The sequence below is a fragment of the Kogia breviceps genome, chromosome 12 (assembly GCF_026419965.1).
Source record: "Kogia breviceps isolate mKogBre1 chromosome 12, mKogBre1 haplotype 1, whole genome shotgun sequence".
Taxonomy (NCBI): Eukaryota; Metazoa; Chordata; class Mammalia; order Artiodactyla; family Physeteridae; genus Kogia; species Kogia breviceps.
In genome coordinates, this window is record NC_081321.1 from 16,030,206 (window position 1) to 16,042,854 (window position 12,649).

The following is a 12,649-nucleotide window of genomic DNA, read 5'->3' on the forward strand; positions in this document are numbered from 1 at the left end:
CCACAGATGATTGGTTGCTGTTGGGAGCAGGCTTAGCCAATGGGAAACGGCTTTGAATTGGGGTGGGGGCGGCTGCGTGTTTCCGGAAGACGTGGCGGCTTTTTCCTGGGCTGTTTCCCGGCTTCGTTCTCTCGACTTTGCTTCACACCCTGGCCGCTCCGAGGTGCTATCGACGCTGTCCTCACCCCTGCAGCCATGATCTCCTTAACGGACACCCAGAGTAAGTACCTGCTCCGAGGCCCCGCCTCGAGCCCCGAACACCCCTTCCTTGGGCTGGGTCTCGCCCGCCCGCCCCTCCGCCGCCCGGGTCAATGAATGAAGCTCCGAAATGGGGGCGGCGGCCTGCGAGACGCAGCTACGGCTGCGGGCGTCTGGAGGGCTGCCTGGAGGAACCCAGGGCTGGTCTCGCGGTGGCGGACCTGGCCTGGGGGGAGAGTCGGTGGGGTCTGGGGAGACGCCCTAGCTGGGGAGGGGGAGCTTTCGCCGAGCGTCTGTCTCGCACCGGGGTAGCGCAGCTCTCACTTGCAGGGAGATGGGCGCTTTGTTCCCGCGGGTGGCCACGAAAGTTTGATGCGCTGTGCCGGCGGCCCACTCCTGGGGACATTTCTGCACGTGACATGCTTGGGGTCCTCTACAAGTTACTGCTGGTTGTTTGGGAGGCCGAGTTTTAAATGTCACCTATGATAGGCTGTTTTTGAAAATGTGCTTACGCTTAAATATTTTGAGTATTTGCCTTTTGCCACTACTGGAAGCAACCTTTTAAAAGTCCCTTGAAACAACTTCACTTTTCTACCGGCTACTGTCTCCCCAATAGTAAACTCTGTGTTAAGTTAAACGATTTTGTTCGTTAATATTGTATATTGGGCTTTGGTGTGGCGTGTTTTAATTATTTTAGCATCTTGCTGCCTGCCACAGAGTTCTCCAGGCCTATCTTATCTCTAAGATTAACATTGCTGTCTGTTTTCTTTTTCTATAAATATAAAATTTCCACTTTTTTATCCCTTTTTGTCAATCTTAATAATTTTGTATTTACATTTCTGCCAGTGCTTCCTATCTTTTGATGGTCGTGATAGACTTGTTATCTCACTTTGTTTTATCTGCCACGCCTTTGTTTTTCTTATTCTAAATAACTTACTTGAATTTTAAAGATTTTAAGAACTAAACAGTCTGTTGAAATAAAAATAGAACTTCCATTAAAAATGCCCTGTTTTAAAGTGGAGTCGTAAGGTTTGGATTCAAGTCTTGGCTAACTTGAACTTCACCGAGCTGCTAATAACTCGTGCACACACTGCCACCCCAATCAGGCTCCCTCCCTTCCTCAAATTGGACTGGGTCTGCACCTTGGATGCCCATTTTGGTATGCCTGTTCTGATCAGAGAAAATATAAGTATAGTCCTTTTTTGCTTGGGGTTTTTGTTTGTTTTTTGTGGGATGTTTTGGTTTACTGTTATAATAAAAGTAGCCAAAGCATCTTATTTCATTTTACCATGGGCTTTTATATAAATCGTTATCCTTAATTCTTATAAGAGCCCTGTAGAGCAAAGAGGAATATGTCTCTTTTATAAATTAAAGGAGGCTCAAAAGAAATTCAGTGTATAATCATGAGGAAAGTGACAGAAACAAGACTTGATCCCAAGTCTGCTGGCTCAAAAACCTTTGTTCTTTTCACGGTACCCTACTGGCATCTAAGAAGACTTGCTATAAAGCTTATTTGAAAGCTATCTTAGAATGATGAAATTGTTCCATAGCAAAAAGAGTTTCAACAGTAGATATTTATCCTTTAGAATTATGCATTGATCCTTTTTTTGAGGGACTGTGTAGAATATTCAGAGCCTATTTTCTTTATGATGCAGAGCTCTGTTGCTCTCAATTGAAACCCAGAATTTAACGGAATTGTATACATAAATTGCTAGGATTTATTTCTAATACTACTAATTACTCAGAGGAAGTACTTAATCTCTACATAGTTTTCCTATCTAACTTTCCTATCTTAGTCTGTGATTATTACATAGGTAAATATATGAACTACTTATCCTGTGTGTAGAGATTCTTTTCTACTGAAGTCTTATAGGGACAAGTGCCTGATTTACATCCTTCCAAAAACCAGAACAAGGGGGTTGGGTTAGAAGGTGGACAGAATAGGAAGCATTCTCCTCACTTCATTAAATTGATGAGGAGGATGAAATTATACTCTTTGCTGCTCATTTGCCAAGTGTTTTAGATAAGACAGTGGATCAGGACACAAAATGATTAGTGAACCAAAAGCTCTTTGGATTTCAAATGGTGTTTGTGTGTGTGTTTACCTGTAGGAATCAGCCATCATTCAAGTGACTTGCCAAAATTATTCTGGGATCCTGATTCTGGAAGAGAAGTACCAGACCAAGTACTGATCATAGTAAATAGCAATTCAGCAATTCATAATTGTTTTAAGGGATTCTATAGTAGCACCCCCTACCTCACCCCACCCCCCAAGAAACCCACAAGATTTATTGAGGGGGCTGGAGTGGGGCAGTTCCTATGCTGCCTCTAAATCTTTACTTCATCATGTCACATTGCCTGAAATTCTACCATGGTGTTCAATTGAGTTCTTTATTGTGACATTTTGAAAGGAATGGGCATAGTAAGAAAGACAATGCTGCCTTAAAATGTCTGAAATAAGATATCAAAATGCTAACAGTGATTGTCATTGGATTAAGAATATCTCTCCCTATCAGATTTCTACAATAAGCTTTTGATTTTAGATACATTTGTTTTATTAGACTGCTTTTATCAGATTATGCTTTAAAAACACGCACGTGTGTGTGCATGCCTGAGCGGGAATGAAGGTTTGGTAGTGCACAGAGGAAGATAAGTTTATTTTACTGGGTATGATTCTGGTGGTGAGAGAGCAGCTCCAAGTAGGGCTTTAATAACCAGAGGGCTTGTGAATACATAGGCATAGGCAAGAATGGAATTCTGGAGGGGAGAAAATAACACAGCGAGGTCAGTTTGAGACTTTTGACCCATTCAGATCAGGGACTATTGGGCAATAACATGCTAGTGTCCATTTTGGCAAAAATGTTACAGGCAACCCTCTCTTTCTGTGCAACACTGGATAAAGTAGTGGGAATGTTTTGGTTTCCCCTGTTATAGTTGTAAGGTGTGGAGCCTGAAGACTGGATTTGAATTCCAGCCAGACTCCACACCACAGCCCCATCCCTCCCCGCACCTGTCCCCCTCCACACGCACATTTGCTGACTCTGTGATCAAGGGTGAATTATTAGTATGAGTCTTCAGTTGCCCACATGAAACATGGGGCTGGTGCTACTTTTTAACCCCCCAGTTTTGCTAAAGGAATGATGACATATTTGTATAAACATCTCATTAAATGTAAAACCATGTACAGACATTGTCCTTTTTCACTGCAGTCAATTTTATACTGACCTCACCTTAGTTATGTTAGTAACAAGCTAATTATATTAAACCTAAAGATGCTTCTCCCAGGAGTTCGGCCTACTCCAGTGCCCTTGAATTTCATTTAATCAAACATATTTAACCTGGCGAAAAAAAGTCTCTCGAATAATGTAATGATGCCTATCTTGCAGTAGTATGGGGACGATTAAGTTCTGTAAGATACGTAAAGCACCTCGTAATGGGCAATTCACGGTAAATTCTCAATACATAGTAGGCATATTGCCATATAGTTTCCTTTCTGATGAACAAATCTCAAAATGTGTACATAATCATTAGGACAATTTGTGAAAAGATAGAAATGAGTTGTATTTAAATAACTCAGCTGCCAGTGACTAAATCCTAACTACTAAATAGTTATTTAATGGAATTTTCCTTGCTCTTTTGTCCATATTTTCCTGTAGGAAATTATGTCTGACACCTAAACAGTTATTTGGTTAAATTCTCCTAAAGCATTTAAGCACGAAGGTATGAGCCTCCAGTTTTCATGAGAATTTATGTCCGTGGAATACACTTACCAGTGTATTTATGGACAGGTACCCGAATTATTTTAGACTAACTTTTGGAGAACAAGGAAGCTGGAACGGGAGGCAGGAGTTAACTGTAAATTGAGGTGAAGGATGTCGAAAAAGGCATAGGATATAAATTTTCAACTCATCATAGCATTTTACATGGCTTAAATTTTTAAGTAGCTGTGACTTAGATTTTAGCTCTCTGGAGCCGAGGCAAAAAAGTTAAGTAACAGATCAGAAATCACTATTGTGTATTTAAAATTGTGTTTCCCAAAATATGGCAGTTTTGGTCTGATTTATTATTTTATGCAGATAGTGCTGCTAGGTAAAATAAGGATTGGTGACTGTTTCCTGAAAACAAAACTGAAATGATCAAGGAACTAATTTCGTGGATTGTGCTTTGTAACGTTAACAGAATAGTACAACTGCAACCTTAGAAAGTTAAGACTCTTCAGACATAAAGATAAGTCTAGGGAGTGTAAAGACAATAAAATATTAGTTTTATATAAAGAGTAACCATAGACGTAAAAGCTTATACTTTGTCCATCACTCTATACTCAGTACCTAGAACAGTTGCTGGCATTTAGGAGTTGATCAACAATTCTTTGTTTTTGAATGAAAAAGTAAAAACCCAGAATATTAATATTAGGTAAAACAGTGTTCTTTGAAATGTTGGAGATTTTGTGATTTTAGGACTCTTAGACTAAATATGTGAATGGATGCATAGTTGAGAGAGACTTGTAGAAGATAAATCCATAATAAGCCATCAAGAAGTTAAAAGTCTGAAAATTAACTTTGGAGGAGAGGGCTTGACTCTCAAAATCTCTGCTGTTGTCATTGTGAGAAGCAGCCTGTGTTGACCTCCCATAGCATTTCCAGTGGGTTAAGGAAGGAATTCATTTTCAGAAGGGAAAGAAGGAACTGTAGATATTGTGCATACAAATACTCGTCATGGAATATGAAAGGAGAAAAGGAGACAAAAGTGAACCCACATACTTACGTCTGATGCCAGAAGGGCTCTTGGGAGGGAAAAAATAATATAACCAAAGGATTAGATTCCTGACTTGTCTTTCTCTATTATGGGTATGTTTGTGAGAAATGTTCTCTCTCATATAAGGATTAGAAATTCCCATTCATATTTTAAATTTTGGGAGTAATTTTCTGTTGTTAATTTAATTTGTTCTGGATCTTAACGAATGTCATTATGTCAGCCTGCAATGTTGGGGTCCTATTTCCCTATATCAGTCAGAAGAAAAACTGAAAATTTTTTCTTGCTTAGTTTATGAGGATCTTAATGTAACTTTACTTTTGCTCCACCCTTAACCATATAACTTACATTGCAGAAATTGGAATGGGATTAACAGGATTTGGAGTGTTTTTCCTGTTCTTTGGAATGATTCTCTTTTTTGACAAAGCACTACTGGCTATTGGAAATGTGAGTTTTTCAATATATATTTTAACTAAATTCATAAGGAAATTTTAACTACTAATGAATTATTGCCTGCTATGAAATTGGGGGGGAAATAATTCACTGTTACTCATGTGAAGACTCTTGTTACATTCTCTGATTTCATCAAGTGTGAAACCTGTCAGCTTTCTGTTTAAATAAAAGATAAATGCTAAATGAAGTTTTCTAATTCCATAACTGCTCTGTTAAGTGTTTGATATGTGATTTACAATAGATGAAATCAGGACTGCCTCAAATAGTTCAAAATAGATGACTTGATAGCCCCATGTCTTGGTAAATTTGTTAATGTTTTGACTTTACACATCTGAGATTTAACATTTGCTTAAATAGCATAAAATGAACAGATTTTTTAAAACCACTTAAACCTTTAAAAAATATATCTATATTAATAATTGACCTGCTAAGAAAGGTGTGTATATTGTTTATTTGGAATGTGTACTCTGTTGTCCATGTGTGAAGGCTGTGCAAGAGTTCTAGAAATAAATAATAACCCTTCCAAGAGGGCAATAAAGTCACTGAATAACGATAAAATATTTTTGAAGTGTATGTTAACATTGGGCTTTTAATTGAACATTGGAAAATATAAAGGGTAACAATTGTTCAAAATTAATGTTTTAATAAACAATAGTATAAACAGCATTGGTATCTCAGAATGTGAAGCTGAACCATTAGGCTTAATAAATATTTTTGTGAAATATTTTTCACTGAAGAATGGTTATGAAGAAAGGCAAGTATTTGGGAATAAAACCTGGGAAAACGCAGGCTTTTAGTCAATCACCATCTCTTGTCCATTGTCTGAAAACATACAAACTATAAGTATATTTGAGAATGCATGGCTGAATTTCATTTCTCCTGCTCCCAGATTTCCGGAATTAATAAAACTAGGATCTTCTTGCTGGCTTTGCGTGGTTTCTTCTACTACCAACTGCGCCATGTCAGGTTTTCTCCCATCCATAGGAACTCCTGTCACCCCTGATCAAGTTTTCAGAACCAGGAATACCTTTGGTTGACATATTTACGGGCACCTTCCCTCCTTGCCTTGCTGCTCATCTGCTTGACTAAGCCATTGCCATCTAGCTAAAGCTGGGGAAACCACTGCAGATGCAGATGCCGCTGGGTGACACCTAATCTTTCTTTGTTTCTCTTTTCTTCATCTAATCAAGATAGAAGAGGACTGAACAGAGAGGGATACAACTACAGCTTTAACGTGGTTCTGCCTCTTGGTGTGCATTGTCGTTTTCTCTGGCCAGTTGATCACATTAAAAGCCACATGTCTTTTTTATCATATTTAGCTTTGACCTTACTCCTTCAGACATGTAGTGCATTTAACTGCTTCTTCTGTGTTACGTTTTCCTCCTCTTCTAGGTTTTATTTGTGGCTGGCTTGGCTTTTGTAATTGGTTTAGAGAGAACGTTCAGATTCTTCTTCCAAAAACATAAAATGAAAGCTACAGGATTTTTCCTGGGTGGTGTATTTGTAGTCCTGATTGGTTGGCCGTTGATAGGCATGATCTTCGAAATTTATGGATTCTTTCTCTTGTTCAGGTAAGGCAACCATTTTATTTTATTGTTTCTCTTTCAGTAAACCATAATGTCAAATAATTATTACAGAAGCCCAGATGTGTTTATCAGATGCAGATGATTGCTTATGTCAGGGTATAAATTATTTTATAAAGTGTTTTCAGTGCAATGAAATTTATTTTGTTGGCATTTTATGGCACTCAGTTTATGTTTGGTATTTTCATCAACCAGACAATGATAGATAGATAGATAGATAGATAGATAGATAGATAGATAGATAGATAGACAGACAGGTAGATAGACAGACAGATCCAGCATTTTAATATGTAGACCTGATGCTGTACAGTTACTGTCACTTGATGACACTTTCTTTAGTGCATGTAGATATTAGAAAATTTTGGACCAAATACATTATGGGAGGTTTTGATCAGTTAATATTTTACAAATGCCACTTACCCGGTAAATAATAGTACGCAATGTGAGAAAATACCTTCAAGTAAGTTGGTTTAATTATTTATTCAAGAAAGGTGTATCATTTGTCTTCTATCTGCCAAGCACCATATTGCCCACAGGAAGCAAACATTATTAAGTGCCAAATCTGCTTTAGAGAATCTCTCTCATTTCTAACATGGGAAATAGACTGTAAAGCTGCCAGTAGGATGTAATAGTAATGCCATTATAGATGTTTATGCAAAACGTTATGAGCACAACTAAGGAGGGGATCGAATCCAGGGAGAGGTAAGAAATAACTGAATTTTGAAGTCTCTTAAAACATTCAGAGCTTTAACAGGATCCCTTCTTTCTACATGGCCAACGGCTCATTCTGGTAGTAGAGAACGTGTTCTTTCTAAGCGCTGTTTTCGCCTCTCCCAGGGGCTTCTTTCCTGTGGTTGTTGGATTTATTCGGAGAGTGCCAGTCCTTGGATCACTCTTGAATTTACCTGGAATTAGATCAGTAAGTAATCATGCATTTAACAATATGTTTTTTAAACCATTAAAATAAATGCTCTCTGGGAGGAGGGATGGCTTGGGAGTTTGGGGTTAGCAGATGCAAGCTATTATATATAGAATGAGTAAACAACAATATCCTACTGTAGAGCACGGGGAATTATATTCAATATCCTGTAATAAACCATAATGGAAAAGAGTATAAAAAAGAATGTGTATGTGTGTGTGTGTATACACACACACACACACACACACACACACACATATATGTATAACTGAATCACTTTGCTGTATAGCAAAAATTAATACAACATTGTAAATCAACTATAATTCAATAATTTTTAAAAGCTTTTTAAATAAAATAAAAATTTTTAAAGATAAATAAATGCTCTCTGATGCTCTTTTTAGAAATTTGAGGAATTGATACATGATTGATACGCTTTTTATTATGATATAAATGGTTGCATTGCATAGATCATGGTTACCATGAATACCAGAGAAAATAATCATTGCTAAACCTATAGAACCTGAAATTTGGTTTCACTGTATCCATTTTTAATGTTCTCTTTTTTCATGTAACTTGGATTGATATGCTATGCTGCCTTTCTCTTTGAGAGTTCAAAGCACTTTTCAATTAACTTTTATATGATCTCTAATTTTAGAAGCGATAATATTAAAAGGACACCATTATTTCTTACAAATATTTTCTCTCTTAGACTGTATCACCAAACGGAGTGCTTTAAGACAATTAAATAAAGCACTGTGATACTGGGAGTCAGATGATAAAATTCCGTTCCTAACTCTGTCCACAGTTAGAACAGTCTTGTCAAATCTCTTTCTCCAGGGCGGGCAGTCAGCTTCTTAAAGTTGTTTGCAGACTTTTGTAGATGCTTCTAGAGAGGTAGTTCATAGCATTTATTGAATTCTCAAAGAGCTAAAGGATGGCTTACCCACTAAAAATAGGTACCACTATAAGCCTAATCTCATTTCCATCCTCAAATCAGAACCTTGCAGCCCAGATAACCTAGACATTTTTTGAAGTTACCTTTGGAGAGAAAATGTGCTTTCTCTCCACCTAAATTTACCATAAAATTCTAATGAATCCATGAGTGCTTTGAGAGCAACTTTTAGTTTCAGTGTGCCAGTTGCCTATTTGCAATAATATAAAACGCTAGGACCTAGGCTTAAAGGGGTGTGTCTCCTGATCGCATGTTCATTACTCCCCAAACTCACACAGCAGTCAGTGTTGTTTATACTGAGAACGTCTTTTGAATGTACTAAAACTCCTAGATACGGAGCTGTAATCATTAATCGTGTCCTTAATTTAAGGATTCTTCAGTATTTGCATAAATGGACATCCAATACTATAAATTATGTTTCCTATTATTACTTCATTATAATAAATGCTTAAGTAAAAATGTGAATAATGAAATGAAAGGAAGGGTTAGGTGGTTGCTAGATTTTGATAGTGTTATGTAGTCACTTGGGTTATGTAACTTTTAATATCTTCACTAATTACTTTGTTTCAACATCTGTTTGCATCACCATCTGGAATGCTGAAGAAAGCCCAATTGCTTTATATTTGGGGTGGAGTAACCAAAGTAAATAACCACTTACATTAATGTGTGTTAAAACTTATGTTCCATAATTACCGATTTATGCTTGCATCATTAAGTCTCTTTTTAATGTCATTGCCACTTTCAGTCTGAAGTCCAGAATACACATTTAAAGTATTTTTAGTCAGTAGCTGTTGTTAATTATTGAACTTAATGGAGCTAAATCTGTTTGTTCAAAGACTACATAGGCCCAGAAGAGATCCACAATAATGGTCAGTTGAAATATCTTATTGGGTTCATTAATGCATGAATGGCTGACATTTCACCTTTTTATTTTTTTACTTTTTTTTTGGTTGAGCTAGCAGCGTTAACTTCATCTTATCCAATTTTTTTATTCATTGCGTTGTGTTTCTTGTATTGCACCCTTAAAGTCGTATGTGTAACATGTCATGCAGAAACAACTTACAGAAAAAAAAATTTTTTTATAATGTATTATGTGTCAGAAGATGGTGGTGAGTAGTACTGGATTAATCATTGTCAGTCATACCTTAAATTTCCACAAATCTTATAAAGCTGGGTTTTTTAATCAACATTTGAAGTGTTGATGTAATATTTTATAGTGCTCTAGGCTTTCATTTAATTATCTGTTTTTCTTCTTGCAGTTTGTAGATAAAGTCGGAGAAAGCAACAATATGGTATAACAACAAGTGAATTGAAGACTCATTTAAAATATTGTATTATTTATAAAATCCTTTGAAGAATATTCAGCACAAAATTAAATTACATGAAATAGCTTGTAATGTTCCTTACAGAAGTTTAAAATGTATAGCCTACAGAGTAGCAACAGCAGTTAACAAAGAAGCAGTGAAAACAGACTTCTAACCAAGTCATCTAAGAAGTCAGCAAGCAAACCGAAGGAGATGAAATCTATGTTCCAATGCATATTGAAACTCTTGCAGGGGATTTTTACTGTTTTTCCACAATGTGTGAAACACAGCCATCCTTAAGAGAACTGTAGTACCTGTTTCTTTTCCTTTTATTTTGAAGATGCAAGCATACCCATAGGCATTTGCTTTTTAGAACTGTAATGTCCTCTGCAACAGCGAAAATATTTCCAGTTGCACTGTGTCTCTGAAAGTGATGCATGAGTTAGATTGGATTATGTCATCGTGATATATTAAACCCAGGAAAACCCAGTGTCGACGTATGAATCACTTTTTTTCTTTTTTATTTTTTTGTAAACGTATGGTTAAAATTAAACTTTTGTGGTTCTTCTGAATCTTAATATTTTAAAGCCAGATGAAAATCTGAACCAGATATTCTTTGTTGGAATATGCAAAGGTCATTCTTTACTAGCTTGTAGTTTCTAAGTTATAGCTGACTCAGCACTTTTTCTTTCAGGAACGCATTCTGGAAGTCCTCATACTTCCTGAGACTCTCACGTGAGCATCTGTATCTTTCATGACATGTAAGCATTTAACAAAAAAAGCATTCTTGGTGATGAAGGAGTCTGTTACATAGCTCATTTCATTGAATAGTTTGTTATTTAATATACTCCATGACGCAACCCAAATGGATATTTCCATGTTGTGATCCAGTTTTTCTTTTTCTTTTCTTTTTTAAATTTTAGTGATGACTTATTATTTTGCTTTTCATAAAATAACTACTGGTAATATTTACTTTAAGATGTACCGTGTTAAAAGGTTAAACTTACAGCTGTTTTTTAAGGGCTGTTTACATAAGCCAAGTTTTCCCTTATTTTCAGCTTTTTCATAACATAAAAATCAGTATGCATAATGTGTGTTTCATATGATCACTCTTCATTTGAGTTCATGGAGAGAATATCTGAGTTCACATACTAAATTATTTTACTGTCATTAAAATGGCTATAGTTCTGAAAAACATGACACTACAGAAATGATGTGTTGTCTTCTCTACTGTTGCTGCTTGACAGGCAGTAGGAAACAGTAGTTGTTTCTTCAGTAGTAGTTTTCCAAGGTGGCACCCTTTTGGTAGATGTAGGAAGACATTTCAAGAGTCATAGTAAGTACTATTTGTTTTACCACTAATGATTATACTATTTACTCTTTTTTTTTTAACAGTTGCAAAGCTTTTTAATGTATAAAATCAAAATTGAAATTTGTGATTTTTATTGACAAATGTGTCTACAAAATATATTACAACCTATGTTATTTTTAGTTAAATCTCTTGATGCACAGAGAAGTTCCAACCTTGCTCATCTAAAGAAGGAAGGACTTGGTAGATAGTCTAATGGTTCAGCCTTGTGGATTACTGTCTTTTTGGTACTGGCATTTGACTTATAATCTTTGAAAACAGATGATATTGACAAAATGAGACTCCTACCTCAATAGTTTATGGAATAATAAGAAACCTAGTGTTGTGTCTAATGTTCTTCAAAAAATTAATATCCTCACTTGGAGAGTGTCAAATATATACATATTTGGGGGATTGACTTATACAAGTTGCCCTATAGGACTCTGTTATACATATTTTTGACTGACCCATATTATTTACAGTGGCTAGATAATTCTACCTTTTTAAAGCAAGAACAGTATCTGTTAATGTATGGAATATCTGTATTATTTAGCTCCTTTGTAGACATGAATTTCTATCAAAATGTTCTTTGCACTGTAACAGAGATCTCTCTTTCAGCAATCTTATTTCAGAAAGCATTATTAGAAATGTGTAAAGGATGTGATAATCTCCCAGTCCTTAGTAAGAGTGAGAGGCTTGGAGCAGTTTTCAGTTTTAAATGAGTCCACAGTTTATCTCAAATGTGAGTTTGGGACTGCTTGGCAGCATTGTATGTTTCTTATTCAGAACCATTGATAAGCCTCTATTTTTAAACATACTTGTCTTACAGAAAGGACTGTACATCATATTGTTTCTTCCTTTCCAAAATTAGTCTTCTGTCTTTGTGACAAAAAACATACTCTGATTATTGCTATAAAGATGGAGGAGAAGGTCTAATACTACTTAGCCTTAAGTGTTTCTGGCATTGTTCAAATGTATTTTCTGTAACAGAAACCTATTTGGAATGTTTTCCTTTTCCCCTTATAAATTTTAATTCCTGGAATACTGCTGCTTTTAAAAGTCTCACAGATTATATGATCTAACAATTGAATATTGTAAATATACTTGTCTTCTCAATAAAAGGGTACTTTTCTATTAACT

The 12,649-nt window shown here is 36.2% G+C and overlaps 1 protein-coding gene across 3 annotated transcripts; it reads left to right on the forward strand.

Annotated features, from left to right (window-relative positions):
• The first annotated feature begins 50 nt into the window (after positions 1 to 50).
• On the forward strand, positions 51 to 12,647 carry GOLT1B (golgi transport 1B). 3 transcript variants are annotated; one of them, XM_067008840.1, is made up of 6 exons: positions 69 to 220; positions 5,306 to 5,397; positions 6,796 to 6,974; positions 7,824 to 7,905; positions 9,694 to 9,726; positions 10,117 to 12,647. In XM_067008840.1, the coding sequence occupies exons 1-5, from the start codon at positions 196 to 198 to the stop codon at positions 9,700 to 9,702; spliced, it is 387 nt and encodes a 128-aa protein (XP_066864941.1). In that variant the 5' UTR covers positions 69 to 195; the 3' UTR covers positions 9,703 to 9,726; positions 10,117 to 12,647. The 3 variants fall into 3 exon arrangements, with proteins under 3 accessions (XP_058936968.1, XP_066864941.1, XP_066864940.1); XM_059080985.2 differs by lacking the exon at positions 9,694 to 9,726 and having other exon boundaries at positions 51 to 220; XM_067008839.1 differs by lacking the exons at positions 9,694 to 9,726; positions 10,117 to 12,647 and adding an exon at positions 9,461 to 9,582.
• The last annotated feature ends 2 nt before the right edge of the window (positions 12,648 to 12,649 follow it).